Source organism: Ailuropoda melanoleuca, chromosome 16 (assembly GCF_002007445.2).
Source record: "Ailuropoda melanoleuca isolate Jingjing chromosome 16, ASM200744v2, whole genome shotgun sequence".
NCBI lineage: Eukaryota > Metazoa > Chordata > Mammalia > Carnivora > Ursidae > Ailuropoda > Ailuropoda melanoleuca.
The window spans coordinates 7751366-7779269 of NC_048233.1; the positions used below are offsets into that span (position 1 = coordinate 7751366).

The 27904-nt window shown below is 48.2% G+C and overlaps 1 protein-coding gene and 1 long non-coding RNA gene across 5 annotated transcripts in view; one reads left to right on the plus strand and one right to left on the minus strand.

Moving 5' to 3' along the window:
* The window catches only part of C1RL (complement C1r subcomponent like), a 34896-nt gene that overhangs the window by 2869 nt on the left and 4123 nt on the right, over nucleotides 1-27904 (minus strand). For 2 of the 3 annotated variants that reach the window (XM_034645357.1, XM_034645356.1), the window contains 6 exons: nucleotides 14163-14303; nucleotides 8642-8785; nucleotides 7848-8076; nucleotides 1977-2166; nucleotides 574-699; nucleotides 354-428 (listed from right to left, as the gene is read on the minus strand). In XM_034645357.1, coding sequence (XP_034501248.1) covers nucleotides 354-428; nucleotides 574-699; nucleotides 1977-2166; nucleotides 7848-8076; nucleotides 8642-8785; nucleotides 14163-14303 — 905 coding nt within the window. Of the gene's footprint in view, nucleotides 1-353; nucleotides 429-573; nucleotides 700-1976; nucleotides 2167-7847; nucleotides 8077-8641; nucleotides 8786-12305; nucleotides 12586-14162; nucleotides 14304-27904 lie in introns of all 3 variants that reach the window. The other variant, XM_011228702.3, reaches the window with a different exon arrangement.
* LOC109490082 lies at nucleotides 8725-23254 on the plus strand. 2 transcript variants are annotated; one of them, XR_004621280.1, is made up of 5 exons: nucleotides 8725-8767; nucleotides 12145-12290; nucleotides 17477-17505; nucleotides 21984-22122; nucleotides 22958-23254. It is a non-coding gene; the product is annotated as an uncharacterized LOC109490082 (long non-coding RNA). The 2 variants fall into 2 exon arrangements; XR_004621279.1 differs by lacking the exon at nucleotides 22958-23254 and having other exon boundaries at nucleotides 17477-17529; nucleotides 21984-22055.

Genomic DNA, 27904 nt, shown 5'->3' on the forward strand with positions numbered 1-27904 from the left:
TGGGGACGGAGAGCCTGTCTGTGTATCCTTAATGCAGACTATCCCAAGAGAGGGGTTTCTCTTCCTTCTACTCTTCTGACCCTCTTCTCCTTTACTGTCCCCTCTGATGAACTTCCTTTATGCTTTTACTTTCTCAGTTATCTCTTGATCCTGAGTAAGGGACAAGATTCTTGCCGTTCCTTTTCTGGGCCTTCTTGGTTCCCCTCTTCTTCTGCACCTTCTGCCTTTATCTCTCCCTGTCTACCCTAAGGCTTTCCTTTAACCCTCCGTGTGCCGCTCCCACGGGCCCCACATACAGCTGAGGCTTCTTCAGGAAGTGGCCACTGGGTCAGCGCTGGGAGGTCACTACTCACCAGGCACACAGCGAGGAAGCTCCTCCCCGTCCTGTGGCCCCTTCCAGGGGCCCTGGGGTGTGCAGGTGAGTGTCCCTGAGGAGTGAAATGAGGGGAGGCAGAGAAACAGGTTCAGAATTGGGAGGTGGGGGTGGGAGGTGCCCAGAGCACCTAGGCCTCTTGGTGGGAGGGAGGCAATAGGAGCCAGTTCTCCTGCAGGCAGGCGCAGGCAGGGACTCACCTGTTGGCGCTGCTTGATAATAGGGCTCCTGGCAGGGGTTCTGGATCTTGGAGGGGTGGTCTCCAGGTACGCTGGTGGCCTCAGAGGCTCCCCTGGCCTGGCCGATGGGCCGACGGTGGGTCACACCTGTCGGAAACCAGTAGTCAGGAGGACCCCAAACTGGCAGCCCGGGGACTGATTCTGGCCCAGGGCCGTATTCAGTGTGACTTGCACAGTCTTTCATTTAGAACATTTGAACTATTTTTCACTGATCAGATCATCCATGATAAAGAATGATTAAAGAAATGGAAAATAACTGTGATAAACAAGGTATGGGGAAACAGGCATTTTCATACATGGCTAGTCAGTACCTATCAGCAAAACCTCTTTGCAGGGAAATTTAGCAATGCCAAAACTTAAATTGCAAATGCTTTTTTGCCTAACATTTCCATTTCTAAGAATTTGCCATCCTACACAGACGCGAGGATGTATATACAGGGATATCCGTAGCAGGACTGTTTGTGGCTGCAGAGTAGGAGTGGAGGACCGGTGAAATACAGGACACGCAGCAAAGGGATACGACGTGGTCCTTAAAAAGAATTAGGCAATGCTAGCCAGGTGTATATGGGATGATCGTTAAGACATATTATTGATGGGTGCTTGGGTGGCTCAGTCGGTGAAGCGTCTGCCTTTGGCTCAGGTCATGATCTCAGGGTCCTGGGATCGAGCCCTGAGCTGGGCTCCCTGCTCTGTGGGGAGTGTGCTTCTCTCTTTCCCTCTGCCCTTCTCCCTGCTCGTGCTCTCTCTCTAATAAATGAATAAAATCTTAAAAAAAAGATATATTATTGAGTAAAAAATGCTCAATTTAAGACATTGTGAATATTATGCAGCCCTCCCCCGCTCCCCATGCAACAATATGTATATTTGAATGGCATGGAATGTCTCTGGAAGCACACCCAGGAAGTGGACAACAGGGTTGCTTCCAGACAGGGTAGCCAGGGACTAAGGGCCAGAGATCAGAGAAAGACTTACTTCTTACACTATTCCCATATTATATTATTTTTATTTACCATATTATATTATTTTTATTTACTGTATTATCTTATTTTTTAAAAAATTTTATAATGTGCATGCATTATCTTTCAAAAAAACCTGAGTTACCATTTGAAAATCCAGAATTTCACTTAAAAAATCTGGACTCACGGCTTCTCTTGAAGAAGAGATGATGTGCAAGCATCGGGCCTGTACATCTGCATGGAAACAACTGCTGGAGCTGAGCCGCGGCTGCCCCTTTAACTGGGCTGCTCAGCAGCAGGGGCACAGCAGGGGCGGGCAGTGGGGTCACTCAAGCTTCCACTTGTCCCTTCAGGAGACCAGGGGCCATGTCCACAGGCAGAGGCTGCACTCCCAGGAGGGACACTCACCCACAGCTTGGTAGAGGGCCAGGAAGCCCTTGTGGAGGCCAGTGGTCCCATCCTGAGAGGAGGCGGGGGCTCGGAAAGTCAGCCGCAATCGGTTCCCGGGGGACACGAACTCCCTCTGACCAGGGGGGCTGCCCAGCGGGGAGCCCTGCTGCCCACAGAACCGGCTTGGATCCATCCCACTGGCTGTGATCTGAAAGGGAGGGGTGGGCAGGCAGGTGTGGGGTGAATCTGCACCACAGGGTCACATCCTCTAGAAGGTCTGCACACCTCTGGGGCTCAGAAGCTGTCCCTCGGGGAGCTTTCCTCAAGTAGCGTCCTGTCCCATTACTGAGCCTCAGGTATCTTTTATCCGTGACCGGATACCTAGTGTATTTCTTTAGCTTACCGCGAGTATCTCATAAAGCCCACCGGGGCTACCTACTTTCAAGAAGCTCCAGGGTTTCTCCAAACTGACTGCCGGATTATAAATTCTAAGGAGGTAGGAACCACATCTAGTTTGCTCTCCACTGACTCCCTGATGCTCCAAATGGTACCTATGGCACCAGAGCCTTGAACTGACAAATACGCATACCTAAGTCCTTCCCGTCTCACCTCCTCCGCCCCACCTCCTTCCACTTGTCCGAATAACTTGCAGTGGCCAACATCTGTGAAGCAGTAAGACTCTCTGCAAAGACTTGAGCCCCTTGGGTTCCTGGCTTTTTCTCTTCTCCTTTTGGAATGTGTCTCCTCTCACCCCAGAAACTTTACGTGAAGCCCCCGACAAGGTGTGAAATCTACGGACACAAAATGTACACGGTGTGTGTACCCTGGCTAAGGTTGCTTTACTATGTTCTTGAAGCAGGGTGTCTCTGCTTCTGTTCCTTCTGACTGCCTCATCCCTGCTCAAATCCCTTCTTGTGGGTCCCCCAACCCAAGGAAGGGCACCTTGGAAGGAGTTCCCCTGGCCCATGCTTCATGCCTAATCTCTTCTCTGGGCACACAGCTCACTGGTCAGCTCATTTGATTTCTGACTTTCATAATGACCTACATATCCTGGGTTCTTGCTAGCTCTTTGTTCTCTCATTCTCCCCAAATCTCAAATTCCTTTAAGGCTCCCTCCAGCTCCGTGAGTACAGTAACTGGGGAAAGTTGGCACAAAGAAAAGTTTTCAATCACCTAGAATGTCTTGCTCGGGCATGTCTCAATACTTTTCCTCCCTTAGGACATTAACATATTTAATGTCCCTACTTAAGAGACCTACCTCATGGGGGAAGAAGCATTTTACTCTAGGAAACTGTCCTTTATTGACAGACTTGGTTGTTAAATGCTCCAGTTTTCTTCTTACCTTTCTGCATGAGTTGTTGGCTAACTAAAACAACTTACTAGTCTAACTAAGCAAAGTACAATGAACACCCAACTGCCAGTCCTCAGACCTATGTTAAATTCCAGACTTTGCCCCACCTCCCTGTGTGACACAATTGGGGGGGGGGTTCTTAACCCCAGCTATGTTTCTTCCTATAAAATGGTCCATGAGTCCTCTTCTAGCCAGGACAATATCAGGCCCCATGACAGTTGTCCAGAGTCTGCACAAGAAACAGTGGTGAGGAGGGCACTAAACACTTGCTCATCCCAAATTCATTCTGTTGTGTGTTCCAGAAGCTTGGATTTCTTTCATTCATTCATTCATTCATTCATTCATTCATTCATCCCTTCAACAGTTACTGATGATGTTCCATGTGTGAGACACTGTGATAGGTGCTGGGGGTACAGATATGAAGAACACACAGTTCTGCTACTGAGGAGCCCACAGGCCAGTGGAGTATATTGAAAAGTAAAAATGGAACTGGACTCCAGGGTTTTAAGTTCTGCATTTGTGGTGTCTGTGTGATTTGCTCTGGAAGCAGAGAGGAGGGAAGGCTCCTCTTCCTGGGCTTGAACTCCCTCCATGACAGGGAAGAGTCAGGCCAGGATGGAAACTGCCCACGACTGAGAAGAGCAGGGCCTCAAGCTAGGTGCTCAACAGACATAGGCTGAATTAAATGAAGCATAGTCCTGACTTCCAGTAAAATCTGAAGCAGTAAACACATGCAATTATCTCCTTTCCCACCTCAAATCCGACCCACACGACAGCAAAGGGATAAAGTGGTGTACGTGATCGAGGGCAAGAGAGTGAGAGGACGTGACAGCAGAGGAGGGATGTCAACATTTTGGGAGATGGGACGGAGATGGACAAAAGGCAACGAGCCTGCAAAGGTGGAAGCCAACATAAAGCAAGCAGGTTCTCAGCACAGAACCCAAGAAGTTTCAGAAATTGAGGTAACCAGGCACCCCTGAGGATGAAGATGGAGGAAAGGCTGATGAAAAGCTGGTGTGGGGAGACCTCAGAACTCTAGGTCCGTTTGCCCACCCTGTGCGTCCAGGCAAATCCCTCAGCTCACGCTGGCAGATGACCTGAGCACGAGCCAGACCCTGGACTTGGGGTCCCCCAGCACACTCAAAAGAGGAGGTGAAGACCAGTGTGGGAAACAGAAGGCTTAGGTGAAAGTCTACATATCAAGCAGTGAGATTCCCTCCTCTGCTTGTTTACCAGAATGTTGCCCAGCCTGAGCAGGAGACCAGAGGATTCCGATCAGAGTTCAGCCACAAGCTAATATTTGGGAGGTTCCCCAACAGCACAAATAGGTCACCTTGTTGAGAACTCTATTTTCTTTTTTTTTTTTAAAGATTTTATTTATTTATTCGACAGAGATAGAGACAGCCAGCGAGAGAGGGAACACAAGCAGGGGGAGTGGGAGGAAGAAGCAGGCCCATAGCGGAGGAGCCTGATGTGGGGCTCGATCCCATAACGCCGGGATCACGCCCTGAGCCGAAGGCACACGCTTAACCGCTGCGCCACCCAGGCGCCCCGAGAACTCTATTTTCAAACCCATCACTTCACAAATTGTAGGTATCCACATGGAGCACCCAGTGCTGTTTGAGTATTTCACTCTTAAATATGAGTGATTCTCAGATACTGTAGGAAAGATTCTCAGACACTGTAGGAAAGTTTCTAACATGATAAGCAGAGACCAAAACAAATGAACAATAAAAGGGAACCTGGATGAAGTAGAGATAATACAAGGAACAGAAGAAACATTTAAAAATAATCCCTGGAGAGGGAAAGGATATTGCCTCCATGAAACAAGAACAATATTCTATACAAAGGTATGTCTGGAAGATAAGAACGAGCTTTTAGATATGAAAAAAATACATTAGCAGAAAATAATTAATAAAAAGTTCATATTTAAGGGGCCCCTGGGTGGCTCAGTTGGTTAAGCATCTGCCTTCGGCTCAGGTCATGATCTCAGGGGCCTGGGATCGAGCCCCATGTAGGGCTCCCTGCTCAGTGGGGAGTCTGCTTCTCCCTCTCCCTCTGCCCCTACCCCTGTTTGTGTGCTTGCTCTCTCTCTCAAATAAATAAACAAAATCTTTAAAAAAAGTTGGTATTTAAAATGAGGAAATCTCCCAGAAAGTGGAGCAAAAAGAGATGGAAAACAGAACAGAATGGATTAACAAAACTGGAGAATCAGTCCTGAATTTACAAGAGCTAAATTTACTTTCTTTCTCCAGAAAGAGAAAATAAAGAAAGCAGACATCTGGAACTTATTTAAAAAATAATACAAGAGCAGTGGGTGGAGAAATGCGTGAAATAGGTGATGGGGATTAAGGAGTTCACATGTCATGACAAGCACCAGGTGATGTATGGAAGTGTTGAATCACTATACTGTACACCTGAGACTAATATGACACTGTGTGTTAGTTAACTGGAATTTAAATAAGAACTTAAAAAAATGAGCAAATGAGAAGAAAAGTACAGCATAAGGAATATAATCAATAATATTCTAATAACAGATGGTGACTACACTCATTGGGGTAAGCACAGAGCAATGTATAGAATTGCGTTTTCAATATGTTGCACAATTGAAACTAAGATAACACTGTATGTCAACTATACTTCAGTAAAATAAAATAAAAAATAAACAGACATAGGCTCAGGAGCCTAAAAAAAAAAAATACAAGAGCATTCCCAGAATTGAAGGACTAGATTTAAAAAGTCTCTAGATTAGGGGCACCTGGGTGGCTCAGTTGGTTAAGTGTCTGCCTTCAGCTCAGGTCATGATCCCGGAGTCCCAGGATTGAGTCCTGGGATCGAGTTCTGGGATCCAGTCCTGCGTGGGGCTCCCTGCTCAGCAGGGAGTCTGTTTCTCCCTTTGACCCTCCTCCCTCTCATGGTTTCTCTCTCTCTCTCTCTCACTCTCTCTCTCTCAAATAACTACATAAAATCTTAAAAAAAGGTCTCTAGATTAAAAACTCCTGTACAATGAGTACAAAAAGACTCGCATCAAGGCACATGGGAATGAAAACTTAGAATACTGGCAATAAGGAAAATGTTCCAAAAGTTCTAGACAGAAAAAAATAAGGACCAGGAGTCATACTTGTACCAGACTTAACAACACTAGAGCAAGCAGACTGTCTCATCAAAATTCTGAGAGAGAATGGCTTGTAACCCAGAATGCATCCCCAGTCCACTATCCATCAACTGTGAGGGTAGAACTAAGGCATTTGGGGGTATGTGAGATCCTTTACAACTTATTCCCTCATACCCTTTCTGGAGCAGAATGTGCTCCTCCAAAATGAGGGACTAAATCAGGAAAGAGAATGGTACAGGGTTCAGTTCCAGCATGGACAGGTACAGGAAATGCCCAAAAGGAGGGAAAAGGAAACTTCCAGAACGCGTGAGGCTCTAGAGAGCAAGGAACTCAGATCGAGGAGATAAATCATCACCAGCTCTTTGGGTGAGAGGTCACCAATACAAAGGAGGACCAAGAGCTTGGGATCTGTAGTTGATTATGTCAAGAGGAGATTAAGAGTTGGGGGAGCTTAGTTACAGACAGAACTGAGCAAACTAAAAATCAAAACAAAACAAACAGAAAACCCAAAAAACTCTATGCGATTACTGACTCCTGGGAGACCCAAAAGCCGGAGAAGCAAGGACATATAATTATTGTACACCATGTGCTCAGAAGGGAATATTTTAAAGTCATGACAATGAAAATAACAAAAAATGCTAACAATGGGAGCTTGGGAGGATGGGGTGGGGAGATGCGGTGAAGGTCTAAGAGACGTAAAGCGAGTCCTCATCTTCTAGAGTCGGAAATCAAGTGATCATATGCAAAAAAGTAACACAATAAGCGTGCTATTTATACATGTGGAAGTAAACGCCAGATGGAGCAGCTATGTGGCTCGTAGGCGCTACCGCTGGGAGAGGCGCTGGGGCTGGGAAGCAGGCTGGAGGCTGCTGTTTTCATTATAAGCCTTGTCATATACTTATTTTTTACAAGAACTCCGTGCATGGATTATTTTGATACGAAGGAAATTAAACCCAAAAGATAATGTAAAGTGCTGTTTTTACAGTGTCCTTATCCTGCAGCTCGAACAGTCACCTAAGCTTTTGTTATTATTTAGGCCCAGCTTCCTGATCAGATGGAGCCTGCACTCCACAGATACTTGGTGGATCTTTACTGACTGATGTGTGAGTCCTTGCTCTTTGACGCCAGGGTTTTGCAGTACGTGTGTGTCCCTTGGTACAACTTCCAAAGGCAGGGCCTGCCCCCCGCCGCCCTCTCTCTTGCTCTGTGGGGCCCAGATGGCAGCAGGGGCGCGGGCAGGGCTGCTGGCGGAAGGCAGCGCCCTGGGGCAGACCCTGGCCTCCCAACTAGGCTGCCTGGGCTCCAGACTTGGGCTCTTCATCCATTCTTTGCCATTCAGGGCACAGCCACGTCCCCCTGCCTCTGGGCTCCAGGCCAGGAGGCTCCCTCCCAGAGTCCCTTCAGGACCCCCACCACAGCTCACTGTGACAGAGTCCTGCTCACAGTCCTGGGACGGCTCGAGGTCGAAGTGCTGGAAGACCAGCCTCACGGCAAAGCCCTCTGGAGCCTCGATGTCAGTGGAGCTTTCTTGGCCTTTGAGATATGGCTCCGGATACCCGGGGGATGTCAGCTGCTGGGGTAGCTCCTTGGCCAAGAGCACGGAGCCCTGCGTGGGGCAAGCCTGGAGGACTCCCCAGAGGAGTAGCCACCACCTATGAGTGGGTGAGAGCAAGATATGGCCACACGCCTATGGCCTGGGGCCTGTGGAAATATGAGGAACAGGGGCAGGCAAAGCTGAGAAATAGAGAGGCCCTGCAAAGGCATCAGCAGCTGTGGCCTCCGCCCCTGAGGCCTGGGCACCTGCTGGCTCCTCCCTTAATGCCCCTCCTCACCCTGATTCCTTGTGCCTCCCAGCCCACCTAAGCTTGGACTCTTGAGTTTTCCACCACTGCTCGTGTCCCAGGACAGTCTCAATCAAAGTAGGAGGCTGTTTTCTGCTTCGGCAAATCCCAATCCCACTCTGGGATCTGGGGGAGCAATGGTGGTAGGAGGGAGGGACATTTAAATATGTTAGTTCTCCTGGCTCGGACCAATGAGCCTGACCAACTCCAGGAAAGGCTGCTAGAGGCTACAGGCAACTTTCCAGTTCCCCGGCAGTAACTGGTTCTGTGTGTGTGCCCGTGCATGTGTGTGCGTGTGTGTGCACGTCCCTGGGTCCCACCTTTCCCTCTGCCCGCCATTTTCCTCTCCTCCAGGCCCTTCCGTGGGCACACTCACATCTTGCCTGGGCAGCTTGTGGAGTGGGGGCTTCTCCAGTGGTCATTTCCCCACTCCGAGACCAGGCATCTGGAACTGGACATCTGGAACCAGCGAGAGGACTTGGCCCACACCAGGGAACAGGAGGTGGGGCTGGGGAAGGCCCTGCGGGGGAGGAGGAAGAAGTTACTGGAAATGAGTTAAGTAATTCTCCACTGTTCCCTTTTTCCTAATTCTCTGGGTTGAGCGCCACCTGCTGTCTGATTCAGGAATAGTTTGCCCACCACAATACAGAGGAAAAACACCTCCCAAACCCCATTTACCCTCAGAAAGTATCAGGGGACCGGGAAGGCACCAACTCTTGACTCTTGTACTGTTTAAAACTAATTTTTACCTCGTGCATGTATCACACGGGAGGGTGGCTCCTGCGTGAAGGCTGTCACCTTTAATGGGCCATACCTCTCTTCCTCCCTGACCTTTCCCCTCATTTTGTTACCAGACTGCCTCTTGTAGAAATTGAAGTTTGTGACCCATGAACTTGAGCTGCTCCTTCCTCCCCTGTCATCAAGTATGGGTGGGGAGCGCTCGCTTAGGTAGTCTTTTAAATCCTGCCCACAGCCCCTGGAAGCTGCTTGTCCTGCAGGGTCAGGCCCGGACTTCTTTAGACAGATACCAGAGGCCATGGCAGGGGGCAGAGGCCGCCCTTTCTGCACCCCCAGGAGAGACACTCACCCCTGGCTTGGTAAGGGGCGGGAAGCCCTTGTGGAGGCCAATGGTTCCGTCCACAAAGGAGGCAGGAATGCGGAAAGTCAGCAAGAGCCTGCTCCTTGAGGACATGAACTGCCCAGGGAGGGAGGCCAGTGGGGACACCAGCTCCAAGCAGCCTCCCTGGCTGTGATCTGAAAGGGGAGGGGATGGGGGAAAGCCCGCAGATGTGGGGTAAATCTGCAGCATTGGTTGGCACAGGGTCACGTCCTGTTGTGGACTCCAGCTCCGTCTAGAAGGTTTGCACACCTCTAGGGCTCAGAATTATAACACATGATGGCTTTGTCGAATGGTTCTCTCCCAGTTCCGTGCACCACAAAGGCTGCCGTATGCTAAGAATGGCTCCTCACCCCCTCCAATGCTCTTGGTCCACTCTTCGTTCAAGAGGCTCTCCGGAAACCCTTAAGGACACTTCCAAGCAGTGCCCCAGGCCAGCTAGCAGGCTCCATTAAGGCCAGAACTGTGGCTACCTGGTCCGCCATCAATGATGGCTAACACAGTGCCTAGCGCATGGACATGACCTTGAAACATGTGTGGTTGGATCTTGACTATATGGGTAGAAAACTTCTTAGTCGGCTTCTTTCCTTTCCCTCCCATACTGACCCCCCTTCCTCCAGTCCCACTATCACTTTGCTAAGTACTTTCCTGCTACCACTTTCTGGGACCTGACTTCTGCTCCTTTCCCTTCTTCTGCAGGATACCTCCCTTACCCTGCACAGGCAACAAAACACATACCCTTGTATCACAGCTCTCTAATAACAGAGCGAGAAAAATCTGAAGATACAAAATATACTAAAAATGGTATACTTCTGTAATACTGTGTAATCCGGTAATGGCAATAAGCAGCTCCTTCCAGGCTCTCCCTGGGTCATCCCAAATGACCAGGCTCCTTCTCAAGCACCATCCCTCTGCGTTCTGTTCTACCCTAGAGCACCCTGCCTCCATCCTTAGTCTAAGGGTGAGCTCAGTAGGCAAGTCCTCTCACCCCCATTCCAGAAGTAACCTCTACTCTGGGCCAACACACTGCTCAGGTCCCTGGTTGTCTGTTTTCCTCCTTTTCGTTACTTCTTCCCTTATTTGTCCCACACCCCCACTGCTTTCCTCCCTTCTCCAGGCCTTTGTGTTCTTGCTGTCCTCCTGCTCCCTGATCCAAGCCTTAGTTCCTACAGTTTCCTCTCCTCCAAGCCTCATGTCACCCCCTCTTCCTGGAGTGTCTCTGGCTTGAGAAGGCCGCTGCCTTCTGACCTTGAGAATTTTTACGGTCTTCAAGTAATAGGGGTACAGTGGAGATGGTGACCCCAAATATCATGGTCAGGGCATTTGTCTTCCTTCTATCACTGCCAGGGCGGGGTGGCTATGGGCCACACGTTCCAGACCCCCTCCAGTTAATTGGATTTGGGATTTTGCTGCTTCCCCTCCTCCTTTTCCAGCTCTTCCCATAAGGCTGCTTCCCAGCTTTCCTGGTAGATCACAAGGCAAGGATTCCCCGTTAATTCAAATTATCACAGACTCTTAAACTCTTTGAAAAAGACAAACAGAGGAATGAGATTTTAGCTTTATGCTTGAAAGGATAAGACAGTCCCAAAGGTATTCTTCTGGCCAGCAAACAAACAACAATCTCATAGGTCTTTATGCCTTTTTTGAAATTGAAGATATTTTTTTCAGGGGCACCTGGGTCGTTCAGTCAGTTAAGTACCCAACTGTTGGTTTCAGCTCAGGTCATGTCTCAGGGTCGTGGGATTGAGCCCCGCCTCCAGCTCTGGGCTGGGCATGGAGCCTGCTTGGGATTCTCTCTCTCCCTCTCTCCCTCTGCCGCCCCCCCCCCGTGCCCACTTTTGTGCGCGCGCGCTCTCTCTCTCTTATGCGTGCTCTCTCTCTCTCTTTAAAAAAATAAATTAATTAAGTATTGTTTTCAGACTAGTAAGTTATCAACGGCCAACCGGAGTTGCTGACTTTTAAGGTTTACAAATTACATTGTATTGGTCATACAGCAATCTTCTGTGATGTCTGTCTGCGTGTCTTAAAAGATTCCTTTGTGCAAATTACACTTCCAAAGATGATATAAATATACATAGAACAGGATTACATATTTTCACACCAGTGGGACTGAATGTTCTTGATTTACCACTTTATCGGAATCAACTCTATGAAGCAGAATCGTGTCTGATTTTCTGCAACTCTAGGATAAGAGGGACTCTGTTCTCATCTTGCTGAGATTTATTTTGTGAGCGTTTATGGGGCTTGCTTTTTAAAACCGAGCACCAGAATTTCATTTTAGGGCATTTAGAGGGGAAAAAAGGCAGGCCTGAGAAGCTTCAGATGTACAAAAGATAAAGTTAACAAACGGAATATGAGACACATTCTGGTTTTCACCTATAATTGGGAGACAGGTTCAGTTATTCCAGGACAAGTGAGAGGGTTTGGCCCAAGCAAGGCAATGGGGCTGTGACCAGGGAAGGCTCCAGGAGGAGGCAGAAGGTCACTGGAAATATAGTAATTCCCAGCATGACCTTTAAAAAACTCTCTGAGGTAGACAGCACTCACTTGCCATCTGGCTCAGGGATAGCTAGAATGTTGGAGACAGTTTTTTACCCCAATTGAGGATGGATATCTCTGAGATCAAGAAGACCTCTTACCACCAACACCCAGACTGAACTTGAAGGAGAAGCTGAAGGAAAGTTCAGTGGGGGCCATGCCAGCTGTTCATTTTAAAAAATTTCTCTCTTTCAAAGACTCTTTTCTATTTCCGTATGCTCCAGGTTCTCTATTAATCACTCCCCAGACTGCGGTTTTCTCTCTCTGTGCCCTTCCTTTCCAGACTGGGCGCTCTGGGGGAGAGGAGCGATGGCCATGTGGAAGCCCCAGGACACCGCCTCATAGTGGAGAGAGGAAGGCTCTAGTGAAGGTGAGTAGAATTTACCTCCGTGGACTCCTCTGTTGCTGGCCTGCACTGCTCCCCCTTGCCTTCAATTGGAGATCTTGAGATACAGCCGCTGTCTGTGGTCCTGCCTTCTCATTGGATGTCAGAGCATGTGAGGTGGCTGACTGTGGTCTGCGTGGCCCATGGGAGGGAAGCATGAGGGTTGAAGTCCAGGTTGGGCCACTTTGTGCCAACTGCAGCAGTGGGCGGAGCAAATGGAGCGACCAAAGAGGAAGCCTTCTACTGCCCCCTTCAGGTAAAAAGCTAGGACCTGCGGGAACTGCCCAGGAACAAGAGGGAACCTGGCGTGAGCCCCCCAGTGATCTGCCCTGGGAGGAAGGGGTATTGAACCTGCCACTGGATCATAAGTCTTGGGGGCCGGGTATTGTGTTGTCTCTGATGTTCTTTGTCATATTCTTTTGATTATGTTTCACGATAGGCACTCCCTCACACACCTGTCTAATCACCTATCAGCCCTAACAATACCGGCCACTTTTGCATTTATTTTCACCCACCCTGATTCAAAGAAATTCTTAGAGGCAGAAGTGCTACTGTCTCCCCATCATGGTCATCATCTCCCCGAGGAGGTCTGATAGGCCTAATAAGATTGTTAGTGCTTTACCCACAAGGGTATTATCTCTCCCTCTCTTTGTAGCTTTGGTGGACTAACTTTATCCAATCTTCCAGAACACTGTTAGGGTCATGTGTTGGGAGAGCACATGTCTCAGTTTGGTTGAAACTATCCCAGTTTACACTGGTTGTCCTTGTGTAATTATTACTAGTGCCCTCCTTCCCTTTCAAAAGAGTCCTGGTTTGGACAACGAGTTATCTGGTCATCCGAGGGCAAGGTGCTCTGCAAGTTCTTTAGTATGGAGGCTCTGCTGCATGAGACCTCCCTCTCCCCAGCCGCACCCACTGTCACCTGTCACTGTGGTCGCTTCCCCAGTCTGAGCCCTGATTACCCGGAGCCCCTTCTGACAGCTCTGTGCCCACTACACCAGTTAGCATGCTTTCATGAGCAACAGGACACTGCTCTGGAATCGCATGTAGGACACGTGCTCACCAACATATCTCTGTTCCCTCCCTCTCCACTGAAATCTGAGCCTCCCTTCTCTTTAATACTTAAAAAATGTCATCTTAATGAACTCAGGTCTGAAAGGTGGGAGGGGATGACATTGTCCCAAAGTTCTGAGGTCTGTCTACTAACCCCTAAGAACTCATCATGACAAAGAGGTTGGGAATATCCCCCAAAGAACCCTCCTGCTTCTACCCGGCCAGGGTGGCTGGAAGGGAGGGCAGGGAGGAGTCCTCAAAACAGAAAAAAAAAAAAAAAAAANNGGGGGGGAGCCCCAAAAAAAAAAAAAAAAAAAAAAAAAGAAAGAAAGAAAAAAGAAAAAAAAAAGAAAAAGAAAAAAAGATGGTACAAGAGAGTTTCAGTGTGTTTGGAGTGAAAAAACCACTGTAGTGGGGTAGTATTGTACCTCACTCTGTCTCTTGGCAGCAGTGTAGACTGCCCTGTCAAAAACGATTCATTATCAGAGAGTGGGGATTTGAAGCTGAGACCTTTCCCCCACAGATCACTCAATGAAAGCATTCCTTTGGAAGCTGAATTGTTATAGAGGGAATTCCTCATATGGGTGGAAAACTATCCGTCCCAACTCCTTTTTCTCCCAGGCCTAAGAAGAACTTATATTCAGATCCCAAGACATGCACATTTAGACACATTCATTTATTCAACCAATATTTCTTTAATGTTACTATGTACCAGGTATTCTAAAATGTGGAATGTATGGAAATTTTTACATTCCATTTGGTCCTACATTCTAGACTCACACACGCGCGCACACACACACACACCTGTCACAGAAGAATCCATTGTTTCTTCCATTTTGCATCTTGTAATGTGGCTCCTCACAAATGCAGCAAGTCACAGACCGAAACAGGGTATGTTCTGGAACTTTGGTTTTTCCAGGCTGAAAACGTCTGTATGGTTCATGGCTATAAGGGGACAGCAGGAGAGTGATGGTCAAGACAGACACAATTTCCCAGGTAGAGTCCTGGTATCAAGTCTACCTGTCTTCCATACCCCAGTATCTACCACACCTGGGGATACTGTCCCTTATCCATCTTTCGAGGAGCAGGCCCCTCTGGCCAGGATTTCTCCCCTCTCCTGGGAACACTGAGCATCTGGGAAGCCAGAGACACACCCACAGGGGTGAAAAATGGTCCCAGTCCATGAGCCATCTGGTGGGAAGAAACCAGATAATCAGAGCTGGGGGTCCGTCCCCAGGTTCCCTTCAGAGCATCACTCCCTAGTCTGTGACGGGCAGGACTGTACTCTGCTCCTAAGCTTGTGCTCCATTCGAAGAGGGCCACATACTGGAGTTCCGAGTTTAGCCCATCCGAGAAGACTTTTTTAGAGATGTTCTGGAGGACAAGGAGGCCTTAAAAGGGAACTCCAGGGCACATTGGGTGACCAACTGTTCAACTTGCCTGGGGCTGAGGGCTCGCCTGGGATGTGGACCTTTCAATTTAAAAACTGGGCAAGTTCTGGGTGAACCAGGAAAATTTGCCCTAGTAGACAGGGGTTCAAGAGCTGGGTGGAGGCTGGGTGGGAAAGAGGCAGGGAGCTAAGGGTGGAAAGAGGCAGTGGCCATACTGCTGCTGGTGTCTTGAGCAGTCCAGAGCCTCGAGGTGGTCCCTGTTTCGAGGAATCTAACACTTTGAATATGAAGGCCTGCCCCCGTCCCACCTAGGTGGTGTGGCTGCAGTGAGTATTCGGGTCGGGGGACAAAACCTCCAGGGACATGGGAGTGGAGAAGGAGCCTGATGGCTCTCTCTGCAGCTGGTTGCTGCAGGCCCATGTGGGGCTGGGGTTGGGAAGCTGTGCCTCCATCCTGCATTCAGGACCACCTCCCCTGCACGGGGCCTCCTCTCTGGCTGGCAGAGACATACAGGTGGCTGTTGCTCTGTAGTTTGTAGCCTGGCAGGAAAAGCAGAAGTGGCTACTCGAGCAATTGCAGCATCAATACAGACGCAGGGGCTCTTCAGGGCTGGCACTGTATGGGATGGTGCCCTTGTCCACAGCTGGGAGTGGGGATGTAGGAAGAATGCCAGGAGTTGATGACTTTGGTTCTGGAGCATTGGGGAAAGGAGCATGTCTGAGGGAGAGCTAGCACTCTTTTCTTAATACTCTCATCACGAGACACTTTCACTTCCCTTGACCTCTCTGGGGGCACAGGTGCTGGAATTGGCTGTGGAGTTAGAGCACCAAGCCTTTGAACCACCTCCACACACATCACATTGTGTGATGTCTGTCTCATAATCAGGTTGTCAGCTATTTGAGTGTCTCAGGGATTTTTACCCTTGGTCCCCTGAATCATGAATGCATGGGTCAGACTCCAGGCAGCCTAGCTAAGACTGAAAGAATTCAACTTAAATCTGAACTGCTGGGGCACCTGGGTGACTCAGTTGGTTAAGCGTCTGCCTTCAGCTCAGGTCATGATCTCAGGGTCCTGGGATTGAGCCCCCATTGTCATCCAGGCTCCCTGCTCAGCAGGGGGTCTGCTTCTCCCTCTGCTCCTCCCCCCTGCTTGTGCACTCTCTCTCTCTTTCAAATAATAAGTAAATAAAGTCTTTAAAAATTTTTGAACTACTGCTCTCTCAAGATAGTCTGCAGTTTGAGTTAAGCCAAGCTAACTGCCTACTTGAAAACAAATAACCAACCAACCAACCAATACTTTTCTGAGGAACAACACAGAATCCATAGTCTTTATAATGTATTCTCATTGCGTCCAGGATACAGTCCAAAATTACTCCAAATATGAAGAAACAGGAAATACAAACCACACTCAAGAGAAAAGACAACAAAGATGTCTCCCAACATGACCCGGATGTTGGGATCTGTACACAAGGATTTTGGCAGGCAAAGATGCAAAGAAGAATATGCCTGTGTTAAAGAAAGAAGGTAGGAAACATAAGCAGAGAAATATAAACTTTTAAAAAGAATCAGATGTAAATTTTATAATTCAAAGATGCAATACTACATGAAATTTAAAAAGATCACTGGAGGGGCTTAATAGAAGCGTGGGGATGGCAGAAGAAAGAGTCAATGACCTTGCAGATACATAAATAGAAATTATCCAGTCTGAAGATCAGAAGAAAATATTTTAAAAATGAGCAGAAACTCAGGGATTTGTGGGACAATAAAACAGACAAACAAACCCAAATCCTCTAATATATGTGTTCTTGAGTCCCAGAAGGAGAGGAGAGAGAGAATGAAGCAGAAAAAAATATTCAAAGAAATATGCTGGAAATTTGCCAACTTCAGTGAAAAACACTTTTAGATTCAGGAAGCTCAGTAAATTCAAAGCAGAATGGAAAGTAAAAACAATAACAATAACGACAAAAGCACATCTAGGCCAATCATAGTCAAACTGCTACAAATCAAAGGTAAAGAGAAAATCTTGAAAGCACCCAGACACACTGCTTACAGAGAACATTTTCAACATTGCTGTTTTCTCATCAGAAACAGTGCAGACTGGAAGACAGTGGAACATCTTTAAAATTCTGGAAGAAACAAAATCGTCAACTCAGAATTGCTTTTCCAGTGAAAATATTCTTCCAGAATGAAGATGAAATAAAACTACTCTCAGATAAAAGAAAACTCAGAGAATTTGCCGTCAATGAACCTGCACGATGAGAAATGCTAAAGGGAGTGTGGGGGCTGGGAGGGAAGGAATCCAGGCAGGAGATAGAGCTGCAGGGTGCAGTGAAGAGACATGGTTAGTTTGTAGCTAAATAGAAAATCTGGGTTTTCTTCATAAATAAGGAAGGCATACCTGTTTAAAGCAAACATTGTAACATTGTATCGTGGGATTTATAAAACATGTAGATGTAACATACACGAAAACCGTAGCATAGTGGATAGGGGTAGACCCCTACAGTCCTGGGGTTCTTCATGCAATATTAACTCTAGGGAGTTGGTAAAGCTAAGGATGGGGAGCAGGAGTTCTCTCCAGGGCTGTGGCTCTCAGCCTGTGGTCTGGCAAGCCCTGGGGGTCCCTGAGATCCTTTTGATGTGTGTGTGTGTGGGGGGGGTTGTGAGGTCAAAATTATTTTTACCATAGTCCTAAGATATTATTTGTTTTTTTCTCTTTCTCTCTTGACAGAACCATGGAGTTAGCAGAGGCCCTGTGAGGTGTGGTGACATCATCCCTTGATGGTGAATTTGTGTATCCTTGTGTTTTAAAATGTTCTCCATTTTAATTTCTAATACAGTGACTGTGAATAGATATAACCTACATAAACAAAAGCTCTTTGAGGTTCTCAATTTGTAAGGGGAATAAGTTTGAGAAGAGCTGCCTTAGAGCAACTAGTAGAAATACTACACAATAAATACAACACGCTGAATACAATGTGATATAACACAATACAGTGATTTTTAAAAAAGGCAAAAAAGTATAGCTAAAAGGCCAGTCTATCAATTAAACTAAAATGGAATTCTGAACTGGCTTAATTTGCCAGGCTCGTTTCTAACAGGGTGACCTATTAGAAATCGTTCTGGTTGGTCTGGGACTGAGACGTTTCCTGGGACACAGGACTTTCAAAACTAAAACTGGTTCAGCCCCACGCAAACTGGGGCAATTGGTTATTTCTGGCCCTTCGATCAACTACTTTGTCCCCCTTTCCCTTGGCCAAATGTGAGCCCCTCAAGAGCAAAAGCCACATCTGCGCTATGTGTAGGCCCCTGACAGGCGAGAGGCCTGGATGAAGGAGGGAAAGGAAGCAAGCTATGAGATTTTAAGTACACCCCATGTTCACAAAAATAGAAAACATCCACAAGAGAAATGTGAAATGAATGTGACCATCTTAGAGTAGAGGGATGTGGATGATTTAATAACTGTTTCTCTGTTTAGTGAAATTTCTGTAATGTTATTAAATCACTTTAATAATGATAAAGTAAATGTATTTAGAATGATAATTGTAGCCAGGTGGCTCTTTCTAAGCCAGGCAAGATTAGAAGGGTGAGGCCATGGATCCTGAAGATGACGCTAGACCCTGGCTCTGGGGGCATCCTTAATCTGTGTGATTAATGAAGAAGGACTTTCTGTCCTTTGAAACTCAGGCCAGGCACAGATCCTTTCAGCCTTGGGGGGGCTGCTATCTAAAGACAAGTTGATAGCCCTCTGTCTCAACACCCCCCAACCCCCCCCCCCCCACCCAGTCTCTGATTCTCACTTACACCTTCTGGACCTGCTTCTGGGTCCATTGCATTTCATTTCTCACTAAACGAGCAGAGGCAAAGTGCAGAAGTAGAGAGGGGCATAGTCTCCGAAGTTGTGAATGGGTTGAGAGAAAGCAGAGGGCGTACGTGATGTGAGTGCAGGAGTGCAGGAGAACATTTTCAGTTTGGATTTTTAGTTTTAGTTTTTAATTTTGAAATTCCTGTTGGTGCTGCCACCTGCTGTCCTCCATCGGGAAGGGCCTATGAGGAATAGCTCTGGCTTTTCCAGACCAAGGAGGTTTTCCTGCAGCCTTCATTAGACCCCAGCATTTGGAGAGGAGTTTGTTCTTTCCTGGAATCCAAACAGCCATGGGAGACCCTGGGCTGGGGGGGTGCAGTTTCCTGTCTTTAGACACCTTGCCCTGGGCCGGGACACATTGGGGCTTTTATGCCTCCCATCAGGAAAGAGGCACAGGAAAGCTGGAGCAGAGGGGGCTGAGGAGGCCTGAGTCACCTGGACTGAGATCCTGGGCTTCTGCCCCTAATGGACACTAGAGCTGTGGACAGGGATGCCTGGGTAGCTCAGTCGGTTAAGCATCTGCCTTCAGCTCGGGTCATGACCCGGGGGTCCTGGGATCAAATCCTGCCTCGGGCTCCCTGCTCAGTGGGAAGTCTGCTTCTCTCTCTGCCTGATGCTCTCTCTTCTTGTGCTTTCTTTCTGACAAGTAAATAAATAAAATCTTAAAAAACAAACGAACAACCACACAAATAGTGCTGTGGACAGAAATGTAGGGGATGGGAGTGACTCTAACAAGAGCTGAGTCTGTCCGGCAATCTCCACTCTGCCCAAGTCATCTCAGGTATGCAAGTTAGGGCCTTGATGCCTATAGGTTAAGAATATTTGGGCAGAAGCTAAATCAACCCCAAAGGAGTGTCAGCCACTAGTGCTGGCCCTCCGGTCCACCTTCCCTACTCTATCAGCTGTCTGTCTACAGCATCAGGTGATCACGCTTCTCCCCAGCTTAAAACCTTTCAATGAATGCACCCTCTGACCCACAAGACGAAGCCCAAGCTACTTAACCATCGTGCCACATTCTTCATTTGTAATTGGCTCTGCTTGCCTTATGCCATGTGGTTCTCTCCTGTCATATGTGTTCTAGCCTCAATGGTGATCTTACTATTTCTAAACATCGACTTGCATTTGCACATGTGACTCCTTGGCCAATTCTGTGTTTTTAAAGCATCAGAGACCAAAAGGTAGCATAACATAGTGGCTAATGGAGTGGGTTCCGGATTCATCGGGCTCAAATCCACACACTGCCTCTTGGGAGCTTTGTGACCATGGCCAGCTTATGCAGTTTCTCTGTGCCTCTAAAATCCTCACCTGTAGAAGAAAGATGAAGACAATGTACCCATGGGGTGTTGTGAGGATTACATGAGCTAATAATCAAAATTTCTTTGGAGAATGCCTGGTATTTGGTAAACACTCAATAAATATCTTGCTTAGAAAGGCAGAGTAGTAGCCAAATAGTTGGGTCAGTGATTTTCAACCAGGAGCAATTTTGCTCCCCAGGGGATACTTGAAAAACACCTAGAAATTGTTGGTTTCCCAGCTGCGGGGATGCTGCTGGCCTCTAGTGGGCAGAGGCCAAGGATGCTGCTAAGCGTTCGACAACGCACGAGACAGCACTCCCACACAAAACAGTACCTGCCCAGATGCCAGGGGTGCTGAGGCTGAGAAACTTCAGGTTAGGGGGTCAGGCTCCTCTGGAACCAATCTGTTGGGGTTTAAATCCTGGCTCTGCCTTTGATATGTGACCTTTGGCAAATTACTAAGGAACTCTATGTTCCTTAGTTTTTGTGGTGGTTGATTTTATGCGTCAACTTGACCAGGTCAAGGGATGCCCAGATAGCTAATTAAACGTTCTTTCTTGGTGTGTACGTGAGGAGGGTGTTTCCAGAAGAGATTAGCATTTCAGTTGGTAGACTGAGTAAAGCAGATGGGCCTCCCACTCGGGGACACCATCATCCAATCCACTGAGGGTCTGCCTGAACAGAATGAAAAACAGAGGAAAGGAGGATTAGCTGGGACATTGGTCTTCTGTCCTTGGACTGGGATTCACACTTCTCAGGCTTTCGGATTCGACTACAATTATACCGGCGACATTCCTGGGTTTCTGGCTTGCAGCCAGCAAATCACGAGACTCCTCGGCCTCCATAATTGCTTGAGCCAAAACCTTATAATAAATCTCTGAAGAATCCTGACAATACAGTTTCCTTAACTGTAAAGTAAAGATATCATTATGTCATAGGATTCTTGAGAGGAGTAAATGAGTTGAAAAGTAAATGTCTGGCATGCAGTAACCATGCCATGGCTGCCATCCATTATTATTACTTCTCTCCTCATGGGTCCCCTCCTCTGGGAAGCCCTCCTGGAGTCAGGGCTTCCCCGTGCTTATCACACATTAGCACTTATCTTGATGTATGATAACCACCTGTTCACTTAGTTATCTTTCTTATAAGACTGTGAGCTCCTTGAGGGAGGGACTGTTCTACTGGTTTCAATATCCTGGGACTGAGCATGATGCCTGGCACATGTATCTGTAGGATGAGCTCATGGGATGAGGTAGAGAGGAAGAGGATGGACCAGGTATTGGAGTTTTCAAGGAAGGTGCCCAAGGAGGAAGAGAGCATGTAGTAGATAGACAGGTCCAGGAGCTGAGGTTGGCAGTGGGGGCAGATGCCCCAAGAGAGGATGCCTAAGGCTCTTTCCTGTTTTCCTGTTTTCCTGATACAGAGAGCGAGGGAGTGAAGTTGACCCCAGGGATAGCCCTGCCCCATTTACTGTTCTGTAGTGAGAGTTCGGGCCATTGTTATGTGACCCTGCTTCTCACTCTTGGGTAGAGAAAGCAGGCATAGGAAGGCAAGGTGCCCTTGAGAGGGCTCAGCTGGCTCTCACCTGGGAACCCTGGCTACTGCCTTCTCTGGGCTTCATTAAGTAATAGGGCTATGGGCACTGATAGTAGTAGATCTGATCCTGGTAAGTGTTCTGCTTCTCTTGGGTGACAGCAGGGGTTACTGTATGCCAGGCTCAGGGGCTGCCCATAGCCAAGACTGTTGGGGAGAGCATAGCAGAAGAGAGAGCCATTAAAACACCTTCCCTGGTGTCCCCCTCTTTCCAGCCATCAGATTTGGGTTCACCTGGTGGCCTCTGCACATAGCCTTCTCCCAGCTGTGTTTCTCCATTTCACTCTCCCTCTTTTCAACAAAGAAATCTTTGGCTCTGGTATCACCGTGCTGGCCTTGGAGGGCTGGGGAGGATCCCAAAGATTCCTTACTCTGTGAGGGATAACTGGCCACCCAGGTGTGGCTCTCCCCTGCCTTGTATGCCTGGACACCACCTTCTGCTCATTGCTACTGGTCTTAAGAACCTTGATGCTTTGTCATTGCAGAATTTGTCAATAAGCTTCCCACTGGCAAAGATCTGATGCTGTCTAAGATATTCTCCCTGCCCCTGGATACGCAATCTCTCTAATGACATGAGGCTTCTTGAGTTGTACTCTGCTGCATTTGTCCTATTAAAGCCACAAGGTAAGCTTACACATATGTGAAAGTGGGGGGTATTACCTGAAGATGCCGGACATTCTTTTTAACAATTACCTAGGGAAAAGGTGGATTCTCAGAAAGTACTCCAGCAGGTGGACCTAAGAGAGGAAAGAAAGGGGGGACTTGCCTACCTCTGAACTTTACTTTCTTAAAGACTTCTAGGGGGCAGACACTGAGATGTGGGTTTCTGGTGCTGGGTACTCAGATGGTGTCTGGGCCTGGGGTTAGGAGAGCCCTTCCATCCTAAAGAGCCATATCTTTTTGTGGCTGGACAGGTTTTTATTGCCCTAAGTCATTTGCCCATGTCCTTTTGCCAGCCTGGCAAATATTGAGGCTCTGGTGCTAGGAGGAGGGGCATTTATGATGAAATTCAAAGCTAAGAATATGTGTTAGTTTCCTGTTGCTGTGTAATAAATCACTCAGACATTTAGCAGTTTAAAACAGCAAACATGTATTATTTTACATAGTTTCTGAAGGTCAGAAATCCAGAAGCAGCTTCGATGAGTGGTGTTGGTGAGTTTCTCACAGGGCTTCCATCAAGGTGTTGGCCAGGGCTGCTCTCATCTGAAGGCTTAGCTGGGGCTGGGGGGTCTGCTTCCAAGACGGCTCCCTCACATGATTGTGGGAGGCTCACTCCCACTTACCTGATACAGGGTAGGAGGAGCATCCACAAGAATGGGAATGCTAGGAAGCAGGGATTGCTGGGAGCCATCATGGAGATGGGTTGGGTATCACAAAAATAGACACATTATTTTAGTACAATAAATGCAGAAGACCAGTTAGTAGGATGTTGTTTTTGCTAGATATGGCTGTATTTCAGATGCATTAACCTGAAGCTGGAAGGCCTTTGGGGGCTCTGACCCTCTTCTTCACCTTAAGATCTGAAGGGCTCCTTCACTCTTCCCTCAAGTAGCAGGACCATACAGATCAAAGTATGACCTACAGGAGACCAAACACCAAAGAAGTGAGTCTTTGGGAAGATAGCAAAGAGTTAAAAAGGACCAAGAAGCTGTTGAGAAGGAGAAAGAAAAAGAAGCAAGGAGAAGCCCTAAATAGAATGCCTTTTCCAACCTAAGGGAGGGTGACTGTAGCATGAGTCTTAAGAATCTAGGACAATGGTCCCACACCAGCATATTGTCTAAAGGGACAAGTTCAGAGCCTGGAGATTCCTGTTCCAAATCTCCCATGCCCCCTGGGCTTTGTGTAGACTTTCAAGCCTGAAATCAAGTCCTTTAATAAAGAACTCTTTAAACATACTGTGTGTGTGCTTTGCTTGTTAATAGCAAGGCAGTTCTCTATACCCTGCACCGTCCCTTCCATCCACAATGAGTTTATGGGTGAAGCTGCATTCGTACCTCAGATAATTGACTCATATATTACTCTCTGTTCTATTTTGCTTTTGTTTTCTCCAAGACTTTAATAAACCCTTATTTTAAATGGTTCACCTTTGTCCCATCTGTGCTACTCGGTAAGAAATGAGTGGTGGGGAAGCAGAACAGGGTGGGAGTGGCAGCAGAGGTTAGGGGAGCCACCTTGAAGAGAGACAGAATGCTTTGTGATCTAGCTGTTCCTTTGGGGTTCTTTCTCCACTGGGGGCCTTGCAGGATAGACTTCCATTACATGAAGGATGACAATTTCCTGACTGCTGGGTCAAGGACAGGGAGCAAAGCTTTTCTAAAAACAGTGGGGAACGAGAGAGGGATCCAAGGGGAGGGTGTGGGTGTGGAAGGCAAGATAGTAGATGTGTCACAGAACACTGAGGCTGAACAGAGAAATAAAATAATTTGTCTGAGATCACACAGCGAGGTAGCAACAAATGACTCCTTGAGCAGTGCTTTGAGCTCTGCCTTGCCTGTCTGCTTAGGTCAGTGAATACCCATGGCTATTGTTATGTGCATGAAGGAAAGAGAAGAGTAGGTGCTGGCTTTCAGCAGTCTTGTAGAACAGTGCATGAAAAGGCCAGACGGACAATACACACAGCTCTCCCCACACACTGTCCGTGGAAGAGGCATATTGTAAGACAGGCTCTGGAGGGATGTGCACATTCACATGGAAGGAAGACTGCCATTGATGCTTAAGTACGCCCTCCTCCTCCTGGCTCATCTGACTGTGAGTAGGGCTGGGGAAGCCCTACTGAGGCTTGAAGGGAGGGATCGCTGGGGCTTCACTAGTGACAAGGAGGACAGGGGATATTCTGCAGGGGATCCGGGGCAGGTGGGTGGAGGCCTCTCAGGCAAGGGGGAAGCTTGAGAAAACCACCAGGGTGAGGGGGCGGGGGTCAAGGTGCTGGCTGTATTTGGCATCCATACACGAGAAGAGTGAGGACCAGGGGGGTCAAGGGAAAGTGGCTGCACCTGCATCTGGAGACCGGAGGCTTCTGGAAGCCTAGTGGTCAGGAGGAGAAGTAGCCGTCCAGATTCCAGCACCATCTGGGATGGCCTACTTGTCCTCATAGGGATGAGGGGACCACAGGATCGAGGGAGAGGTTCTGGTCTTGGAGCCCCGCGGCAGGCAGATGTTTTATCTGCCTCAATAGCCAAGGGGAAGGCGATACTATCTCTAAATCTCTGGTATCACATGTATACTTTGGTATAAATATAAGCCACCCAGTGACTTCAGAGGCATTGGTGATGACACCTTATCCTTAACTGTAGAGTATAAGGCTTTGGTTCCAGTTAAGAGAATTTCTTTTTTTTTTTTTTTTAAAGATTTTATTTATTTATTTGACAGAGATAGAGACAGCCAGCGGAGAGAGGGAACACAAGCAGGGGGAGTGGGAGAGGAAGAAGCAGGCTCATAGCAGAGGAGCCTGATGTGGGGCTCGATCCCATAACGCCGGGATCACGCCCTGAGCCGAAGGCAGATGCTTAACCGCTGTGCCACCCAGGCGCCCCCAGTTAAGAGAATTTCAATCAGCAAGTGAAGAGGTAAGAGATAACAAAACAAATGATAGCTAAGATTCTCAGTTCTTACTCTATTCTGGGTATTACGCTGAGTGATTTTTACAGGGAATTGTCACAAAATTCCTTGGAGGAAGGAAATGCTCTTGGTATTGCTTTGTATGACTGGCAAAGGTGTCTTATTTACTGAAATGGTTTTTTTTAGTGGTTGGATACGCTCACACAGCTGGTAAGATATGGCAGTTAGACACCAGAGCCTACTCCCCTGACCACTATGTAATACTCCTTCCCAATTTTGGGTGTGATTTTAGGTTGATCTAGAACTTCTGAGGCACGTGATTTATCCACAAACTCAAAGGCCTGGCTATGCTGGTGACCCTCTGCTTGGGCACTGGCCATGGGGGACAGAAAAGAGGCTCTCTCTAAGGGCCAGAACAAAAGGGAGGGCAGAGGGAAGTGAGATGTGGGACTGGGTAGGTGGAGGAAGGCAGGAGGTTTTCCCCCAGCGAGGTAGTGGGCCAGGAAGTCCTTGAGAGAACAGTGGTCTCCTTGTTCTTGCTGAAAGGTCAGCTCCATCTTATGCAGAGGCCAATTAGAATCCAAATGTCTTTGGAATCTAAATGGCCTCTGGTGAGGGTGGATATACCGTGTGGAGCAAGGTGCCCACAGAACTGGCCCAGAGCCATCCTGCTGGCTAAGGTCTAGAGGAGGAGGGGGAGGGTCTGATGGATGCTGATTCTGGCCCCTGGTCAGGCAGGGCCACTCCTTGCACCCTTGGCCTCAGTGGCTTTGACTTCTCCCTCCCTCCCTCCCTCCCTTCCTTTCCCTCCCTCCCTCTTTCTCTCTTCTCTCTCTTTCTTTTCTTTTTTTTTCTTTTTCTCTTTCTTTCTTCTTCTTTCTTTCTTTCTTTCTTTCTTTTTCTTTCTTTCTTTCTTCTTTTTCTCTTTCTCTCTTTCTTTCTACCCTTGATGCAAACCCAGCTCTGCCCATCAGAGTCCTTCACAGAGCTGCCTGATTTGGCCATCGAGTCCCCTCACCAGATACCCTTTCACCTCCTGCTATACCTACAAGGTCTCCCCCATCCTCACCTGTCCATAATCATGGATACAGCACTGGGATGACTCCAGATCAGTCCTTGGGGGCCCTGATGGCATGGGTGCTACTGTGATCGAGGGGGTTATAGCCTGGAGAAGTCAGGGGAGACGTCCCAGAGAGCTGAGTGGGGGTATTGGAGGTGATGCCCCGGCTGGGTAGGTGCAGCAAGCTCCAGAAGAGGAAGAGTCTGTGGCAGGGAGAGGCAGGAGGGAAGAAGCAGGCCATCCTTAGCTATATCGGGAACTTCTGACCTCATACTGACCTTTGGGTACGTGAGCCTAGACCAGATGTAGTTCTTGCCTCATAGAGGATAACATTGGGATTGGGGAAAGGTGTCAATATGGCCAGGCCTCTGCTCTCTCTTGGGATCCCAGGATTTGCAGTGGCTTCTACGGATCCCCTGCTGCCAGTAAGGGGTCCAACCACGTTATAGGATGGAGCTCCTGGCTGGGATGGCCACTGTGATTTAGAATTGAGGGATTTCCTGCTTTTGCCTGAGCTTTCTTTTCAACGTGCAGGTCTGGGCATGTGGGGTGGGGTGGGGTCACATGGAAGATAGTGGCTGAAGGGAAAGGGGCAGCGGGGAGGGGTACCTGGCTAGACTTTGCTGCTCCTACCTACTCTCTGGTCCCCTACCAGAACGTGGACCTCGAGGCCTTGGGCAGCATGTGGTTCTCTGCTTCAGAGGGCATACACCTGCTCTTGGTATATCCACTGTTGGTCACTTTCTTCTACAAAGAGGGATCTGTAGCGATGTAAGGAATCGAGACTAAAGGATCATCTGAAATTCAGGCCAGAAGGTTGTTTGTGAGCTTGTGGTGCTATCCGGGCCTGAGGAGGAGTGGGGTAGGGGCCTGGCGGAGTGCAGCTGGCTTAGAAGGGTGTTTTCACTTTCTCTCACATGGAAATAAACCTTTTGGATTGCTGATCATCTCCCCGGGGGCTAGGACACTGGTCAACAAAGTCAAAGTCCTCCTGTATCCTTACCTTAGCTTTGTGTGCCCCAGGACAGGCTTGGGGGCGGCACTTCCCTGGAGGGCCATGTCCCTCCCTTCTTTCTCAGTTGATGCCCTGGTAATCATCTCTTCCATCTGAGGACAGACGGAGCAGCCTGATTTGAAGGAGAGGTTGGGGTTTTGAGCAGGTGAGTATGTGGGTTGGAAATTGGTGGTGGTGGTACGGTGTGTGTGTGTGCTGCAGGTGTCTGTGTAGTGGGAAAGGGAATATTCAAGAAGGTGGTGGAGGAGGGAGGATTAAACTTGGTGTGATCAGCACCCCCTGGTGCCCACAGGGGAAGCAGCAGCCCCGGCTTCCAGTCTCAGTAGCTCCCTGCTCCTGCCCACCCCCTTGGTGATGTTTCTGAAGCTGCTGAGTCCTCCTCTAATGGTTTGTGCTCTTTTGGGGATCTCCAGGCTTCTTGTTGGACTCTGGCTCCTGAAGAGATAAGGTCAAGTGAAGGACGTGGACTTGCAGTGTGGATGGCTGGATGCTCATGTCACAGGCATTTTTGGGGTGTTTAGATTGGACCTGATAGTCACCATGGAGGCCTCCAAGTTCCTGGGTCAGGCCCTCTGGCAAGAGTGCAGCAAGCGGTGCTGGACCAACATGAAGAGCACAGAAGACAGTCCTGTGGGGAGAGGCTTGGACCTGTGCTGTGAACTCAGAGGGGCCAGGACGTTTCATTGCCCTGGTGACTTAGACAACAGGTGACTATACATGGAGCATCTTCCTTTGGTTTCACTGTATCTTGGGAAAAGACAAGGCAGGATCCA